Raw genomic sequence first — 19,161 nt, 5'->3', positions numbered from 1 at the left:
AGAGATCCCACAGCTGAAAGCTCTATACTGCTTGGAGCACTGATATTTTCAGTTAGGGACTAAATGAGAATACAGTGGTTACAGTACTTCAGATATTAATTTTGACAAATCAGTGCTTCCAGTCTCACTCTTGATTCAAGTCAGTTTTAAATAGTACTGCAGCTTTTACTGCATATTTAGCTATTCAGACAGGTAGAATACTTGTAATAGCTGCTACTGAAATAAACAATTCCTCTCTATACACATGAAAAGGAAGCCGTCACACTCCCTGCGTGGTAGAACAGATGTTGCCAAAAAAAGTGAGCACAGTATTCAAAGCCATAAAATAGTCTCAAGCTTCAAGTGATTGAAAAGAAGAAAGAATTATCAAAAAATCCCAGCTCAACCGAGCTTGTTAGCATCCCAGCTTGCCACCACCTTCCCAATAATTGTCTCACGTCTTTTCTTTAGAGTCACAAAGATATAAACACGAAAAACATTCATACATACATGTGGTGGTCAAAAAACATACTTGAGCATTTCCGCACAAAGTAAAATTAATTCCTGCATCTCTTAAAAGTACTTGTGCTGAAGCCAATTGCATTTCTGTACCAGTGCATGCAGGATGCACCACCGTTAAAGACTTAACACACTGCTTCAGTTTAGACACAAGTATCTGCAATTTTATGTGGTACAAGAAAGTGACACATTTGCACAGGTATGTTTATTTTCCCTGTGTTTACAGTGCATCAATTGTAATTTTAAACCATTCAGAAAGCACGATTTCATACCAATTTTACATACTTTACATCACAGTTCAACAACGTTAACACAGTTGTATCTACTAAATCAAATGAACAAAATGGCCATGAACATTTACACTAGTCTTCTGTAAACAAGTTTTTTTATAAACAACGGTAAATGGAATTAACACAGACCACCATATGAAAGAGGGATAAGCTTTTCCTTAAATAAATCACTCTGTTTATAAATACTTCAATTCTCTCAATATACATTTACAGACATAGTCGATTAAAAGCTGGTTACCTACACTGTTCTTTAAAAAGAAAATGCCTAGAGATGGACCACAGTGTGTTCAATTCACCTAACATAAGAAGCAAGCATATGATTAGTAGAATGTTAAAAGTATTACTGTTACTTCAACCTCACTTCTGTTATGTTTACACCAACACTGAGAAGATTGTCATGTTAGGGAACTTTTACTTGAATTCCAGCAAATTACAATCGATCTTGTAGTACACATATGGGTAGTACTCCTGTTGGCTGAGGTTTAAACCTGGAATATCCATAGTTGCCTGCAAATAAAAGTTTTGAAACCAGTTATACTCTTACAATTCAGACTCCTATTAAGTAAATGAAATATTCATATGTTTTAGAAGCAAATAGGCCAGGTAAGACTTCAAGCTTAAATTTTCACGTTCAAGTGACTGTTTAAATAACAGATAAAGTTAGAACTTTGACAAATGACTAGCAGTATTTTTCACAATTAAGTGCAAAGTGCTTTTTCAAAATCTAAGCAGTTCTGTATCAATAATTCACATCCATTGCTATAGTAAACACACCATCACTACTACATCTCAACACTGTCAGTCACTGATAAGAATGTTATAGGGTGCTGAAAGATCCAGGAAGTTACATGAAGTTCAGCATCTTTAATTTTCACCTGAATTTTCTCACATCCTCTTTCCACAAAAAGGCCCGGAAATACACTACATTCTATATAATGTTAAGAATCTTTTTAAATTCAACTAAACTCATGGTATCTTTAGTTAACCTTTAACTGTGAAAATCAATGCTTTTCAATACAAAGCAAATTAGTAGAATAAGCCTCCCAACAAACCAGTTTTAAACATGAAAATAAGACCTCTACAGATGGAAAGGCTGATTCCATCTTGACAATGATTCAGCCTTCTTCAGCAGAGGGCTACTATGCTAACTGGCAGTCTCTATCTTCCCGTAGGTAGTAGGAAAGAATGCAGTGAGAAGAAATCACGTGTGACTTTTAAACCAGACAGCTCTTCAAATGTATTGATTGCAACTTTAAACCATCTGCCTTGCAAAAGTGTAAAACAGAAGCAGCATTTTTTTAAGGAGACAAAATTCTCTGTACTGTGAGAAAATGAAGAATATGGAGGCGTACAGCTTTTGAATGATGCCAATAGACTTTTTGCTTTGTTAAAACATACCAGTAGCAGTTAAAAAATACTTACATCAATGATAGCTGCTGCACTGCTGTCAAGATGTTTGTATAAGTCATACAGAACCTCCCTCAGTTTCTTCATTGTTTTCTTATTAGGCTGAAGCAGCATTGCCTGGAAGTTAACTGGCAAACCGTACCTGAGGAAGTCAAGTAGAAAACCATGGAAATGCTGAAATAACCCTTCTTTCATAATTCAAAGCAGAATTTTATTCTGAGAAAGAATCCTATTGCTGAAGAGGAAATTCTGCTCATTTCCACTTTTGCAAAACCATTCTGTGTCCACAATTCATAAGGCATCAAAAAGTAGAAATTCAAGTTTAAAATAACAAAACAGAAGCCTAAATATTTGTAAAATAATTTTAAATCCTTGAGTATTTAGCATAATTCTCAATGCTACCTAAACTCTCAGACTAAATTTTGAACACCCCATTAGTTTACTTTGCTTACGACACTTGGTGGACAATGTAGTCTCTACTTAATCCTCCTTTCTAGGAGTGTGGAAACAGCTGCCAACATTCCAATCAAGTTCAGCTTTCTTCTTTACTCAAGTTTTGTCTTCACAATAAGCCCATAGCAGCATGAATGCAAGTTAACGTGATTTTTCTCCTCTGTTTTTCTCCTGTATGACAACTTATCAAAAAGGCTAAAAACACCTTTCCCTTTGCTGACCACAGCAAGAACATCTTCAACTATAAAAAATAAAGGTCCTTCCTCTGCAGAACAATTACAGGTGTTCTTGACTAGTAACTACACTCATGGATAGGTATGAAGGAAAAAAGCAGAGAAATTTTCTAGTTAGAATATTGAGTGGTTTAATACTGAAAAGTTTAGACTACAAAAATCTTAGAAAGGCATGTCTTGAAGAAAAAGCATACATTTCATGATGCCAAACTATGTTACTGAAAGCCCAAGTACTTTTTATTCTGAACTATTCAGGTTTCCAATTTAAATAGAAGATCTAGTTAGTTCTTGTTACAAGCAGCTCATAAAGTAAGCTAAAAATCAGCAAGTATGTCTTCCTGCTACTTACAGAGTATCTATAACTCCTAAAGCACTAGTGAAAAGATTATGCAAGGGGAAGAGACACAATTATCTACCTCAAATATTTTACAACTGGCAACAAGAGCTATTGCCACCAGCTAGTCTTACAGCCCTACTTTTTTCTTCCTCCTTGCCAGAAGAGCAGCACTCACATGCCTCAGTTTGGTAAACCCAAGCTAGATGTAAATTCTTACCACATCCAGGAAGAAAATCACTATTCAAATCTGCCTCATTACCTTAAAACAGATTCAACAAAAACACGTAATGCTTTCACATGAATCCACGCAATGAAAGCTTCACTGAAATTAACTTTCAGCCACCGAACCAGAGGCCCCTGTGAAAGAGAAGAGAGAAAAAAATAATTAGGCTATTCAAACATCAGAAAAAGACTCAGCCCATTATGCATGTTTGAGCATCTACTCAATATCTGTACCATGATAATAAAGACAAATTAAAGACAGTTCACTATGGACATAATGACTCAAGAGTGTTTTGATACTAAGTAAAGAGGAATTTAATGAGACTTCCCATTGTCTCTTCAGTTCCCCATCCCAGTTGCCATGACCTAACTATATTAAAGATCATTTTAGTAGTATCTGATTATGTAATTCAAACACTTGTCCATTTTCAAACTTCAAACATTACCAGCTGCAATACCAGCCCTTGGTTCAATGCAGTGAGGAGCACTTGTGCTGCAGGAAATTCAATTATCACAGAGCAGATTAGCTGGGTGGGAGGCTGGCTACATCATGTCATCCTTACAATGCTTTCTCGGAATCACAGCTTCATGAAATTTTTATGTAGCAATAACAAGTCTTAGGTGTCTCACACTTCTATAATGACCAGTTTATTAAGACTTACAAACTGTTTTTTCTTGTCAGTTGACAATCTATTCATTTCTTCTTTATCAGCTTTCATCTCTTCTTCATTGTACTGGAAGTCACGGACCATAAATCTGCATTTGGAAGTGAAAAAAATCAAAAGTGCCTATCTAGAGATCCTTCAAAGCATGAAAGACAGAACGCACACAAAATAAACCTTACTTATATTCTCTGGCTTTGTGCTTGAAGTCATCCACTGCCTTCCTGAACAAGGTGACATTACAAAGGTAACTATCTTGGTCCTCAAAGAGTACACTACACAGAAAGAAAACATGTCAGAATTAATCAGGTTCAAGTCAGCACAGATCAGTCACACAGTACCACAAGTTGTACTTTATTGCTACAAGACAAGGACATAAATGTAGATAACTATACAGGATTTAGTTCCCAAATTAAGCACCTCATACAGAATGTAACTGACTGCTCTTAATTACTCCCTTCATAAATGATGGCATCTTACAGTTCACATTCAGATACTTCATCACTCAAAAACTCTTCATATGATATTTGTTCAAATTAAAAATTATTTAACAAAAAAAGGAACTGAAGCTGGTTTAGTACTGCAAAGTTGGGACTGCAAATTCATTAGAAATGTGTGCTTTAAAGAAAAATGAAATGGATTTAAAATAGAAAAGTACAGAAATTAAAAATACTCAGGTTGGGAAAAGAAAATGTTTCTTAGGCTGTAAAGATGACCCCTAGATTTACTATTTTATAGTTAAAAACAATATTGATTATTTTGAGGCTTTACCTTAAGAAAAAAAGCTTTAACAGATTAAGACTGTTCCTCAATGTCATACTGTCTTCAGCACAAGCACTATCCAACAGTTTAACAACTCACTTTTCCTTAAGCTAGCCCTAGGTCATGGTTTCCCAGTAATTAAATAAGAACCATTAGCAGATCTTCCTCTAGGCTCAAGCTGATGCAACTCAAATATGAAGCTATCCAGAGCAAGTTCAGGTTTTTTAACTGGCACAGACTGGCAATATCAGATTGGCCTGATCAAAACCTCAGTCTGTCAGTTAAAATTAACCACAAACCAACGCTTTGTGCTACATGTGGACTTTACCTTCAACGTGGTTACAAGATTGCTAAAGTGGTTTAAAGCTCTTAGTCTTGCCCATCACAGCACCTAGCAGCAGCTTGATACCAGGAACCCAAAGAGACAAGCTATCTTTCTTTGTACACAACAAAACTATTTACTCTTCCAGTTCTCCATTCTTCAGAAGTTTTCAAAGAGTACATACAACTTGTTTCAAGTCCTCTGAATACAGACCTAAAGCTTACAGGCCAGCAGCCAGTATTTGCTGCTGATCTCCACCATGCCCCATCATGGAGGTGAATATACCTGACTAGAATTAGATTAATTTTTCAATTCTCTTACTCTTCTCACATAATTTAAGTTCGATAGCTTTGTTAACCCTAGAGTTAATTTGAATCTTTCCTCAATTATCTGATTAGATTTGATCAGATAAAGCTATAAAGCTAGACATTTTGACAAGTTTTTGACCAATCTTTAAAATTCAAAGTCACTCTAGATAAAGAACACTCCTAAACCACAGCACATGTAAATATGAGATTTAGCATTTAACAACTTACTTGCTCGAACGTGGTACAACCATCTCTGCTAGTGTTTCATACTGCTTAACCCAGTCATTATAATTTAACCTAAAGAATACACAGGTTATGGTTAGACTTTTAATCTGAAATTAATGGATCAAGATTTTTTTTAAAAGGTAAAAATATTTAATTATCACATCTTCCAACTCAGGTGTAGGTTGTCAGAAATACTCAAGACTCAAGAAATGCTCAGTTCTCCTCATGCTGTTTTTATAATTATTGACAAATAAACTATAGCAATAGCAAAAGTAACATATTTTCAGTCTTCCTGTCAGTTTACAAGTGCAACATTTTTAAATCAAAGAACTATGAAACTAAATCATTCATCATTAAGTACAGATGGACCAAATGGAACTAACTGTCAAGGTTCACCAGAAACTCCTCATACTTCATACATAATTCTGCTCTTTTGAGTTACTAATAGGAGTACTTTGTCCACAATTATAAACAGGTTCCCTAGAGTCCTGCACTTGCCTGAAGGACTGGGAATTTTGGAAGCCCTGCCTTTCTGTAGTTGGTTGTGAAGAGGTTCTATCCTTTCAACAGCAAAAACAACAAAGGAAAAGAAAATAACAGCTGAGATACACTAACCACCTGCTTTCTGCTAAAGACACTGCAAAACTGTGTTTCCTTCACCACAGTTTGACATGTGGCAGACTCTAATGGTTCCTGGGGTAAAGAGAGCCAGTGGACTTTTTGTGAGTTAAAAGCTCTCTTTGCTCGCAGCCCCAAAAAGAGAGTCTAAGGGCCATCTTCTCATTTTACAAGGGTTTTTAGGGCACCTGTATCACCACTTTCCTTGGCCAGGGGAAAAGATGGGGTTTCTGTTGTTTAAATATTTCAAATAAGAACAGCCTGTTACCCAGAAAGCCTTTGACATGACATAAGCAGAGTTCCAATGGTAGAGACTTAGGTAAGTAAACAAAGAAAAAAAAATCAGTATTCAGGCAATCTAAAAATGTGCAGAGCAAAGCAGCAAAGAGTTCACTCACTAAGTGGTGAAAGTTGGCATAGTCCTAACCAGGATAATTTAATGATTAAGCCTTCTCATGTAAAACAAGTCATGTACTCAGCACTCATTTCCATAAGGATACCATCTGGAACATGGCTAGTCATAGCAAACACCGGATAACAGACATAAATCTAATATCCAGTTTCTTCAAGAAATTCATGAGCACTCAGCAGTCCTTATGATGAGTTCCTGTGAACAAAGGAACTCAGGCTCAGAGGCTCACTTGTCTCTACTGAGCATCTTAACAGTTCTACTTGCTCATCCAGGAAAGCCCCAAGTAAATTCAGATGTCATTCTTACAGTATTATAAGGTTGTGAGATCTATTATTCGATTTATATTTCTTACTGTATTCTGCTCGTAGGATAAATAAACTTACTTTGGTACAATCACTAATAATGTGACCAAATATTCTGAATCAAGTACAAAGTCCTCTTTCTTTACAATATCAGCAAGGCTTCTGGTTAGCAAGCTTCCCCTGCAGAGAAACAAAGCCAGAACAATTACATGTTTAAAAATTTAATTTGTCTGGTAAGTTTCCAGTGCTTGATAATACAGCATTCTCAAAAAGACATTTTACCTACACAATTGCTATTAGCAGAGCAAACAAAATGTCCTTACATGCATTTTATATCTCACTGTCCAAAGTCACTGAAATTTTTATCAGTAGCTCCACTGCTCTGCGTCATTTCCATATTCCAAATACGTCACATGCTTAAGTGGCCAACTTTTCTTTTTAGAAGTTATTTAAAACCACAAGAACCATTAAAACTATTAACTGTGGATTCTAGTACATGGAGCCTCAGAGTTTTAACTAACCTAGAACAGATCTACATACAGAACATCAATAAAAACTTAAAGCAGTGTATTTCCTCCTAGTCATAAAAGACCAAGAATGTACATAGATTTAATGGTGTTCAGCTGACAAACTGCCATGGCTTAGCCCAGAATTTATGGCTCACTCCTAAAAACAGCTTGTCACATACTGTCATTGGCATGACCCATGGTCCTGAATCAGCCTTCAGGCTTGTGCCATTCACTGTAATGGCAGGGTTCAGGCAAATTAATCAACCACATTTGCACACAAGAACTACTGTACCGCAACTCTACTTCAGATGATCATCACATGTACGTGACAAGACAACACGCAGTCCTTGTTTAATTTATTATCTGCGTGTACACAACAGCTGTCTCTGCTGGTAAATTCTGAGGGAAGAAAACCAGTTAAGTTGGAGTGAAGGAAAGACTTTCTTGTTTAGACAAGACACATAAGTAGCAGTGTTACACACCACTAACAGCAAGCTCCTCTCAAACGTTCCAGCAATTTATGCTATTTGTACATGCTTTTGTGATTTCTTAATTGCTTTTCAGTCACAAGTCAGTTAACACCAACCAGCCAGCTGGTAATAAAGGTTCTTTTATGACACCTGCTCTTCAAGATTGATAAATACCTCAAAAATACATTAAGCTTAGAGCCTGTATCACTTCACATTTTATTAAGTTTCTGTGCTTACATAACATTCCTGCGTTACATTAGCAAAAAACCAATACAACTCACGCATTCTTTCTTTCCAAATTCTGAAGATTCCCTTTCAGATTATTGTATGCCGAGGCTCTTGCTTTTAGATCATTGTCAATCTGGTTTACTCCCTTAAAAATGAAAAGAAAAGGGACAGTGTCTAAAGAACTAGAATAGAACTTATGTTCACCTTGCCATTGCTGCTCAAGTAAATCTCGGAGGATGGATTTGAGAAGGATGGCTTAATTAGCATGATTACTAAAAATGATTCATTCCCAGCTAGATAACTTGGCAGTAAGTGGAAGAATACAAAACAAATGAAGCACTTTAGTACATCTTAAACAGCCAACTGTACTCATATTGGTGTGTACCCTTTACAAGGAAGTGTTTTAAAATCAATGCACTCAGTAATAGCTGGGTAACTGAAAGAACGTGGCACAGTGTTGGTCTGGCTTTAAAATGCTGCCCACTGCCTCCTTCACTGCCTCCTCACTGTAGTATGGAGGTACAAGCACGTAAAGTTTCCAAGGACAAGTTGCTTAACACAGTAAAGGAACTCTCCCTTTATTTTGACTTAGACCACTGACAAAACATTTTGTTTCCATAAAACACTTCAGCTTGGAGATCCAGATATGATTTTGTTTCCACAAAATAAATCTCTCTTAAAAGCAAGGTCACTTAATTAGAGACCTTGTTTATGGTAACACCTAAATTGGCTTGACTAGCAGGAAGTCACCAAACGCCTGAACATTCTGTTTGTTTTGTGTGGCAACACATTAACAGCTTGCACCTTTACAGATACAGCAATGCTTTAGACAAAATACTCTGAAAATGGCAAAATTAAACAGAGGAGTACTTAAGGCTATTTAAATCCTTGGACTGATATAACCTTTAGCAAAGCATGCAGACCATTTCAGCAGGTGTCACCCAAGACATATACTTTCATGAAAACTTTTTTATACTACAAAAAGTAACACTAACACCTTTCTTTTTACATCTAGAAGACAGCATTAAGGGGAAAATTAATCAGAAGATATTAAGCTAGTACCTTTGTGCATTTCAGCTTTTTCTCAGACTGACAACCTTTCCCTCTGTCTTTTCCAAGGATCAACACTTTCAATAACAGTCTAACTATGCATTACTTAATGACAAAACCCAAACACCATTGATACCAAACAGTGCTTTTACAAACCAGTCCCATTCACCATTTCCTAATTGACAATACTCTAACTGCTCTCATTTGTAGAGTCAGTAGTCTTTTGAAAGATGACTGCTTAGACCAAAACCTGTTACTGCTACACTGACTAAAGTTTACTGTTCAAAACCACCAGCTTTGCTTCCTGTTGAATGTTAGAGAATACAGAACCATAAACTCCAATGTTACAATGGAGTTCTTGAAAATAAATTTTTGTAAAATTACCAAATGAAGCAACAAAACAAACTTCCTTTTGGGAGTTGAATTGGTGAGTAACTCACAAAGGTCATTGCAAAAGGAGGCAGACTCACAGTATTGCTAAAGAAAGTGCCAATCTAACCTAGTGAGCCTATTTCTACACAAAGCAATCCCAGATATTTAAACCACTTATGCAGTCATTGGCAATACACGAGTGTCTTCTTGTAGCCATACAACTGAGCTGTTGTACTTCAGTGGATGCCTGGCTTGCTGAAAAGGTTGGACTAGGGCAGTAAAAATATTGAAGTTGTCTCCTTGCGTAAGTCTGATGACTAATTTCAAATTCGAAGAATGACTTAAGTGACAGCGCTCATATAGCACAGATGCCAACTCCAAAGTCTTCTATATTGACACTGGGGTTCACAGAACTCCTGAAAGTTAAAAGCTGAAAAAACTTGATGGATAGTTTCAGCAGATTTCATTTCATTTTAAATGTTTCTAACACTGCTGTAATTTCTTTTCAGCTGACAAACTCCCCACTGCAATTGCCATTACTCATTTTGACAGACATCACAATCTGCTGCCTGAGTGAGGGAAGATGATATAAAACCATACAGGAAAAGTAGTAATTCATGATTTGACAAGCTTTCCAAATTATTTAACATCAACATGTCAAAAGGCTTCACAGATTTTAATGAATGTAGCTCTATCAATTTTCCTATATCTTCACTTTGGCATGTGATTAACATGAAGATTTTATCTTCGTCAGGACCCTTTCTGCCTTGGGACAAAACTGCTTCAGTCCGGTGATATGATCTCCTAGGGGTCCTTTCCATAAGAACATAAAGCAGCTTCAGTCATCTTCCTTCTCTTCCCTACTTTAGGGACACACATCTATGGCTCACAGTTGAAAATATTTTATAAACTATTTGAAATCAGATTTATGACATAGGTGTCCTGAAGCTGTCCCTATAGAATACAAGCACAGCTAAACATGAAGAGAAACGGAAACCCTCAACAGGATGTCTCAGGCTGAACTCCAGCACCTGTTTCTCTGCATTTACTATCCAACCTAATAGTTCAGTGAGGACCCTGAAGTAGATAAGGAATATAAGACAGTTAAGTTCAGATTCTAGAGTACAACTTTGTTGAAGCAGATTATTTATCTAGCAAACTTCAGGACATAGAATAACATACACTAAATCCTTGATAATTTTCAATGAAGGGCATATCTCTTCATGTCCTCTGTTTCTTTTTCAACAGATTTAATTACTGCAAAAACAAGTGCTATACTACAACAGCTGTAAAAAGTTCAGTGCTTCACTTGGATACCTTCTTCTGAAGAAGCAACTATTATGTACTAGTGTCAGATATTATTTTATATATGTGAGGTATTTTTAATGTGCAAATCTTCAGAGGAGTAAGACAGCCAGTGATCCTTCAACAAAAGGCCACACTGCAGATGTTTTCCAGGAATACTTATTAAATGTAATTTGTGAAATAAATTCAAGATACAGTGATAGTCCCAAAGAAAATATTAAAAATGAAAGTACTAATTGCCTTCTCAGTCAGCCTTGTAGCATATATTAAGATTTTGTAATATCTGCAAAAAAATTAATGTAATAGTTTCAGGAATCTGCAGTTATAGCAAAGCACAAGTCTGCCAGCACTTACCCCCATCCCAACCCCATTACAGTCCCTACATATCCATCACCAAAAACTATCCCTGTAAGTACCCAGAACAGCCTCTTCTTTTTTCCAAGTTATGTATTTCCAGTTAGTGACACAGGCAGTTCCAAGAGCCAGACTGCAGATTATAGAAAATAGGGAAGGGAAAAAAAAAAAACCTGAAGAGGCTGGGAAGATCTTAAAGCAAGGGTTGCTTACAGAGAACTCTCTCACTGTCTGAATCAGTCACTGCTGAGGACCCTGTCTAGGCTCACAAGCAAGTACAAAGCAAATGAAATCCTCCATGTATGAAACACTTTGCCAAAGTAAAGATGAGGAAACGCATGACAGCTCTCAAATGACTTTCTTTACATCTAACAATGAAGGCTTATTTCTCCCCTCACAACTGAGCGTCATGGCTTTCAGAACGTAAATAAGTTCCCTGGTTCACTGTTAACAGCCCACAAGGTTTGAGAACATCAGACAAACAATATGCTAGTACAGCACAACTTAAATGTAAACATTGTTTGCTGGCTATTTATTTGTTAACTCAGTGATCCTAGGAAACAAAAATCAGCACAGCATGATGGCCTACAGGGAGCACTCTCCAAATCCTATCCACATCCTAATGTACTTCTTTGGTTACTAACTGCTACAAAGTTCACTACTACTGTTAGCTGACTAAAACAGACAAATAGCTTTGAGAACAAGTTTTGTGCACAAATATCTCAAGTTCAAATAGGGAAGTTTTATAAAACAAATTACCTTACCTTTGCAATAATTTCTGAAATATTCTTCAAGGATTGCTTGATTGGGTATTTGGCCATATCCCACTGGAACCTTGTTATATAGGTGACCAAGTCAACTAAAATTTTAAAGAACTTTGTTAAGACAGACAATAAAAAGACTACTGTATTATATTCTATGTAGAACTGATGTAACAGAAGAGAACCGTAACAGACTGGACCTTCCAATGTGTGGAGCCTATTGCTTAAGAAATTTGAAAATAAACAAGTGCTAAGTTATCCATGACTCTGCCTTCAGATATTGGTTTATCCACCTCTGTAGACCCTAAATGATATTTACTACCAAGTCAAGGATGGCTGGAGAACTACAGATAAGAGCAACTATTTCTTGCTCTGTGTGAAAAATGGGGGGGAGAAGGGACGGTTATGATGGCAAAAAAGGCACCAATGACCACGTGGCTCACCAGAAGTGACAGTTTTGTAAAGCTATCTATGAAAGACACTACTCCAAGCCCTTATCCACTTACATTAGCCTCTCTTGCACCAATACAAGCTGTGTTAAATTCTATTAAATGGCTTTGAAAATAAAATATTGATTCAGAGAAAAGTGCAGCTTTTTACTAAATAAGTAAGTGCAGCTCTTTACTAAAATAAGGTGCACACTGGCACCCCCAAGTCCTTCTCAGCAGGGCTGCTCTCAATCCTTTCATCCCCCACCTGCATTGACACTGAGGGTTGCCCTGACCCGGGTGTAGCCCCTTGCACTTGGCTTCCTTGTACCTCAGTAAGTTTCAGGATCATTACCTTCCTTTCTACAGTCTTAGGAGACATTAGGATATCATGGTTAACACTTTACCTCCATTAGCCAGAAGATTCTCCTGAACTTTATCTTTACTGTCTTCTAGAACATCAGCCATATACTGGGCCACCTTCTTTACAACACTGAAAAATGAAAGATAAAGATATATTTTTAAAAAACCCCAAAACCCCAAACCTGCTATTTGAGAAATACCATTCATAAAACTGATATTAAATTGCCTGAGACTGGATCAAAAGTGACTGGATCGAACAAGGATGATGATTGCTCTACATTCAAGCTTTCTGAGAGCACAAGCTGGGCTCGGTATCTGAAGGAGACCAACTTCTCAAAAGTATTCCACAACTTTATTTAAAATCTTCTCTAGTGTTGTTAGTCATCAGTTCTCAACAAGGTGAGGCTAGGTCCCTCATATTGGTGTTGAGTTCAAGCGTAATGTCACTATATATGGCAAAACTTTTTTTGAAGTCTGTTCTACTTCCAAAATTCTAACTCCTTTCTAGAAATACATAGCGAGGTAGAAATCATCAGTAATCCAAACCAAACACAAGGCAACCCTGACAATGCAATCTGACACTCAAGACCTGCCTTCCTAACTAGAAAAGACACGTATAATACTATTCAAACATGCCAGGCCAAATAGTTTCCTTTTCTATTTAAAAGCATCTACTTAAGATTTCTCTCCTTGAAACAGAAGATGGGTCCATAAATTCTGGTTATGCGAAATTTTGCTACTTTTGCTCAAAATCACTCTCAAAAGGCCATTAGTTTCTTCAAAATTAATAGGTTTTGCATTTTAATATTAATACTGTTTAAGCACTTCTATGGATTAGGAAATTACACGGTTACTTTTTCAAAGTGCATAAACAGTACTCCTGCTAAAAGAACAAGCTTTTACTTCATTTCATCACTACTTCCTGCAGCTGTCAGGCTCAATTGTTAACAATTCTCCAGGACCCAGCAGCACACAGCACTACTACAGGGAGAACCATCCTTCCTCAATGCATAATGTCCCACTATTCCATAAGAAGTTCAGATTGTTTTTCTTTTTTCAAGAACAGATACTGTGAAAACCAGCATCTTGGCATTCTTAAATCTTAGCTTGCTGACTGCCTCCAGAGGATCACCGTGATACAAAAAATGGTGAAAATAACCTGTGCATTATTAGGACTCAGCAAACCATCACATCATTATTCTAATACTTTGCACCCTAGTAAAAATAAACTGTTACCTCTCCACAAACGCATCCAGTTTAGCCAGCTCATCTGACAAACCAACCAAAACATCCAGTGTGCCAACCTAGAAGCAAAGATCGAAATGCATAAGCAGATGTATATAAACATAGAAAGATAAAACCAACTAACAGTAAAAGCTACATCTCCCCAACACATAGCTCTGCAGAACTACATAAAATGCTGGACTCTAAGATCTCAGACATCTTGATTTACCAAAGTCACACTGTGTTTCGTTTGTTAAAGACACCCCCCCTCAAAGCACCACAGGATCAGATCTAACTCACTAGTTTGGTGCTCAGTTTCAGTTCTGCAATCCAGCCATCCAAAACATGTTAAAACAATGTCTATACTATGAATTGGCTGCATTTTTCACAAGGCAGTTGTTTCAGCATTTAATTTACTACTTTAGATGAAATGTGAAATTTCAGTGATCAGGAATCTCAGCACTTGAGGCAATCTGGACTTTGAAAACTTTGACGATACAAGAGTACTGCAGCAATCAGACCAACAAGAGTCTGGACTTTTTGCATCTTGGGTAATAGAATATCCAGCAGAGCAGCTGTCTGATCAACACCTGCATTTTAATTTGAGCCTTTTCACTGTACCTCAGACAGAAAAGGAGCAGACAATTCAGAAGAAAAAAAACTTCATTTAAATAATTTTTTAAAAAGGCGAAACAAAACAGTCAAAGGAAACTCTCAATAATCAGATCACAAGTTCCCATTTTTCTTCTCCAAGTAACTGCTACCACTATGAGATCAAGACTACCATCCTTGGAAAAACTGCTTTAGTAGCTGAAAGAACCCAGGTTGCTGAATCTTGAAAACTTACAGAGTGAACAACTAACTCAGAAGTTTAGAAAAAAAGGTAACTGTTGTCTGAATTATTTCTTAGATCCACACATAAACATCAAGAGAAGTCAGCTGTTCTCTCTAAAATGTCTGCAAGTTTTAATCTAGAGAAACAAAGATGATGCAAAACAAACACACTTCTTAGGACATGACATGGGGTTTACATACCTTCAAGTCCGGAATATTGAACTTTGAATTAGTAGAAAGATTGTTATGTTTTGTAGTTGCTGCATGTAGCTTCTCCCATGTCTGTTGACAGGTTTTTTCCCCAGGAGCAGAAATCAGCCAAAACTCAGTCATTTTTGTGCCTTTATCTTGATGTTTGTTGATTCTGAAGATGCAAGATGCTAGCAGAAGGGAAGCAACGGAAGGAAGAAAAAACATCTGCCATTAGTACAGCAGTCAAAGCTTTGCCTGAAGAGAAACACCTCATTCCACATTATACTAAAGTGAAGTTCCAGTCACTGCAAGAGATTTTACCAGGAGTATCATGTGGTTTCAAATTCATTTTTTCCTATCTTCCAAGTCACACTTACACAGCTGGAAAATCTTTTTAAACTGCCCATCCTGTATGTTAAAGTGGGCTGAGTTTGCAACATTCAACTGTAATTTCACAGAAAGATAACAAGCAAACAATCTAACTGAAAATAAATCAAATAAAACAGGACCCAAATTATATTTTCACAGCTATATACATTTTCCAGTATCTGTACAAAAACCAACTTTTTCTAAGCACATCAGAGAAAAAATAAGAAAAACCGAACTAATTTCAACTCTGACTTATCTTTTCCAAACATCTTTCAGATTAGGACAGTGTTTTAAAGTAAGTAAATGCCGGAAATTATTTAAATGCAATAAAATCTAGTTTATTCTTTCAAGTAAAGAAGATTCTCCTGGCAGCTAAAAATTTGAACAAAAAGGAGGACACTTTCTAGTCTTGAGATCTCTGTTATCACTGCTATCAATAATATTACACATACTGGCATTAGTCAAGAAAGTGTGGGTACTAAATACAAATTATGTTGGTTTACTTTGCAGTCAAGCTCAGGAAGTTAAGAGTATAGATGTTCTTTTGTCACTAAGAAGCAGAAGCAGCTGACTGAGAGTTACTGGATTTTTTTAATAAGGGAGTGAAGAACGAAATCAAAGAGTACCTTGACAGAATCTAAATGTCAAATTTTGATATCTGCAATGTCTTCTGTAGCAGCTTTGAATGAGTAGAGACTAACCTACATTTCATGAGCATAGACTACAACACTCAATTTTTTGAGGGAGAACAAATCAAATGTTGTGTTTGTTAGAACCAGTATGTGGTAGCAAACTTTGCCCAAAACAACATGCCTAGATCCTTCATCTGTGTATTCATTCTGTGGGTAGCAAGTTATCAAGGGTGGTGAAATTCCAGGTGAGCTAAAAAAAGGCCTGATTGCTGATTCTTTTGCTCAGCCACTCAGGAAGCCTAAAGCTGAAGTTTACCAGCTGTTAAATTATTATCATGAAGCACAGCCTGGCATAGCAGCCATCCCCCGTGGACTTAAGGGGTCCTGTTTACAGCAGGAGATGATGACACCCAGTCACTGGGGCCCTTGATACCATGGACTCTGTGATGTCTGACACTGCACCACCAAGCACAGCACAGCGGTGCTACAAACCCAAACACAGGTGATGCCAAGGCAGGTATAGGTAATCCAGAAATCAGAATATTTACAAGACCAGACCCACAACATCAGTCATCACTATGCTACAGGGCTTCTTTGTTCAGCACCAACTGGATTATCTCACATAACAGGTCTCTGCAGGAGGTCTACTAATTATCAATGATTTGGAACAAAATGAAATTTCCTCTTATTCAGACTGCTATGATGCATTACCTTCCTTAATACATGTCAGACTTGGTGCATAAGAGGTTTTCCTACACTTCACTGAACTCTGGCCCTATAAAAGGCACAGCCAAGTTTACAGTAAACTTCACCTACTCTGGGAGACACCACTACAGCTCACATACACACTCAAAGTGTTAAAGCTTTAAATTGTTTTTGTCTGGATTTGACTAGACTAGGACTAGAAAAAGCTGTGGAATAAATGTTGGATAAACAAACTAGGTGGTGGCAGAAGCAATTCGCAAATATCAAAGTAAAGGACAAAAGAGCCATAACACAGAAATCCAGAATCCTACTCAGTAGGACACATGGAATATTGCACTCTCATATTTTCCACAAACATCAGTACTCTATAAAGAATATTTATAAAGTTTCCAGAAGTGGCACAGGTGGAACAGTTGCAGCTCCTAGGAATCATTAAGTCACTGGACTTCCCTTTCTCCCTCACCATTTTCTGTCTGTGTGGTTGGTTTTTCTGAACCTCTGTTCCATTTCTAATAGCCATGGGAAGGAAGATGATTTCCCATTCCAGGTAAAATGGAGGTATTATCAAATGCACACAAGGGAACAAGAAACTTGGTAGAAGAGTTTTAAGTGTTTTACATGAGGGAGCTTGAAATCAGAACAATGGAGAATACCAAACAAGAAGTGAAGAAAGGAGAAGTGCTACAGAATGGTTAGAAAAACAGATACAAATGCTGATCAGACAAAAAATACATACAGACCCACTAAATGAAAGCCAAGTAATTTAAAGAAAAGAACCACAGGATAAAGCAGGAAATACCAAGTGTTCAAAATAAAACCCAGAATAAGCAATAAGAATATGTAACTGTTGTTCACATCATGTACCTCTACGACCAGCACTTTTTTATAATGTACACTAATTCATCCCTATGTTATTAGGAAAATGGATTTCCAAAGAAAAAACCTTGCATGCAGTATACTACAATCTAAATAAAACCTATGAACAACTGTTTTCAGTGCTGTACCTGGAAAAACATACAGTGACGTCAAAACAAAATCTCAACTACGGCATTGCATTTTTCAGAAAAAAAAGAGGGCAAGGGGCAGGGGACAATTGCTTCTATTTAGCTCAGTAGTAAAGCTCAATTTACTAATGTGACTTAGCACTAAGTCCCCAGGGTGTCACTTCTTCAAGCTCGCTTTCAGAAATCACTTCTGGCGCTTGGCCTCCACGTTTCATAAACAGAAGCGGCCACAACGAGGAAGCCGAGGAGACTGCGCCATGGGGAGTCCCCACGCTTGTGCGGAGGCGATCTGGGGCTGGCACCGGGAGCGGGGGTCGCTGCCCTCGCTCCCCGCGGAGCCGATGACCTGGATCACAGGGATTAGATGCCAGTTCCCATAACCCGGCAGCCGCCGGCTCGGGCTCCGCAGGCCGCGCTGTCACGTCGCCCTCCCCGAGGTAAACACCCCCCGCGGCGGCAGAGCGGTGGCCTGGCGGCCCTGAGGCCCAGCAGAGCCCTGGGAGCCGCGGTACCGCCGGGCCCGGCCGGAGCTGCCCTTCATGCCAGGCCCTGCGCGGCTCGGCGCCGGGGGAGGCCGGGGCGCTGCGGTAGCCGCTCCGGATAGCCCAGACACCTACCTACCTAGCTACCTACCTGTCTGTCTGTCTGCCTGTCTGTCTGTCCCTCCCCCCTTCCCCTCCCTTGCCCGCTCCCCGGCCCCGGCGTTACCGTCACTGCTCCATCCCCGGCGCCTCCGCCCGCTCACCCGCCGGCGGGTCACGTGACCCGCGGTCAGCTGACGCCGCCGCAGCGCTGGGCTCGAGGGGCGGGAGCACGCGCTGTGACGCAGCGGCGCAGTGAGTGACGGGTCCGATGAAGTCGCGGGTTCGAGGCTTGCCCTGGCGCCGTCGCTGGTGTCTTCCCGCGCTTTCCGCTGTCGGGGCTCGCCCGGGCACCTCGGGACACCGATGGCCTCAGGGCCCGGGCACTTCTGATTAATCTGGGCTTGATTAGGGAATTAGTGTGAAAGCCACATGTGGCTCAGGGCGGCCCCGTGTCAAGAAGGCTTTGTATGATTCTGCCCTTAGGGCAGAGAAGGATGGACGGGTTTGAAAGCATGTGTATTTGTTCTTGCTGCCGCCAGTAGATTTTCCTGAGATCACAGGATCACAAAGTCAAGGAAACATTTAGATTGGAAAAGATCTCTAGGGTTATCGAGTCCAACCAGTGTTGAACACCACCGTGTATATCAGTGCTCGGCACTGAGTGCCACATCCAGTCTTTCCTTAAGCACCTCTGGGGACAGTGACTCCACCACCTCCTTGGGCACA

General features: G+C 38.6%; 1 protein-coding gene across 1 annotated transcript; it reads right to left on the bottom strand.

Moving 5' to 3' along the window:
• Positions 1 to 681: 681 nt before the first annotated feature.
• Positions 682 to 18,665, bottom strand: ATP6V1C1 (ATPase H+ transporting V1 subunit C1). Its single transcript, XM_048286804.1, has 13 exons — positions 18,560 to 18,665; positions 15,151 to 15,329; positions 14,128 to 14,195; positions 12,936 to 13,021; positions 12,104 to 12,198; positions 8,312 to 8,403; positions 7,133 to 7,231; positions 5,723 to 5,791; positions 4,285 to 4,377; positions 4,103 to 4,196; positions 3,478 to 3,575; positions 2,211 to 2,337; positions 682 to 1,295 (listed from the first exon to the last, which is right to left on the bottom strand). Exons 2-13 carry the CDS (start codon positions 15,280 to 15,282, stop codon positions 1,200 to 1,202), a joined length of 1,149 nt encoding a protein of 382 aa, XP_048142761.1. The 5' UTR covers positions 15,283 to 15,329; positions 18,560 to 18,665; the 3' UTR covers positions 682 to 1,199.
• Between the last annotated feature and the right edge of the window lie 496 nt (positions 18,666 to 19,161).

Source organism: Corvus hawaiiensis, chromosome 26 (genome assembly GCF_020740725.1).
Source record: "Corvus hawaiiensis isolate bCorHaw1 chromosome 26, bCorHaw1.pri.cur, whole genome shotgun sequence".
Taxonomy (NCBI): Eukaryota; Metazoa; Chordata; class Aves; order Passeriformes; family Corvidae; genus Corvus; species Corvus hawaiiensis.
The sequence above is the reverse complement of the archived record's forward strand: the minus strand, read 5'-3'. Positions and strand labels throughout refer to the sequence as shown.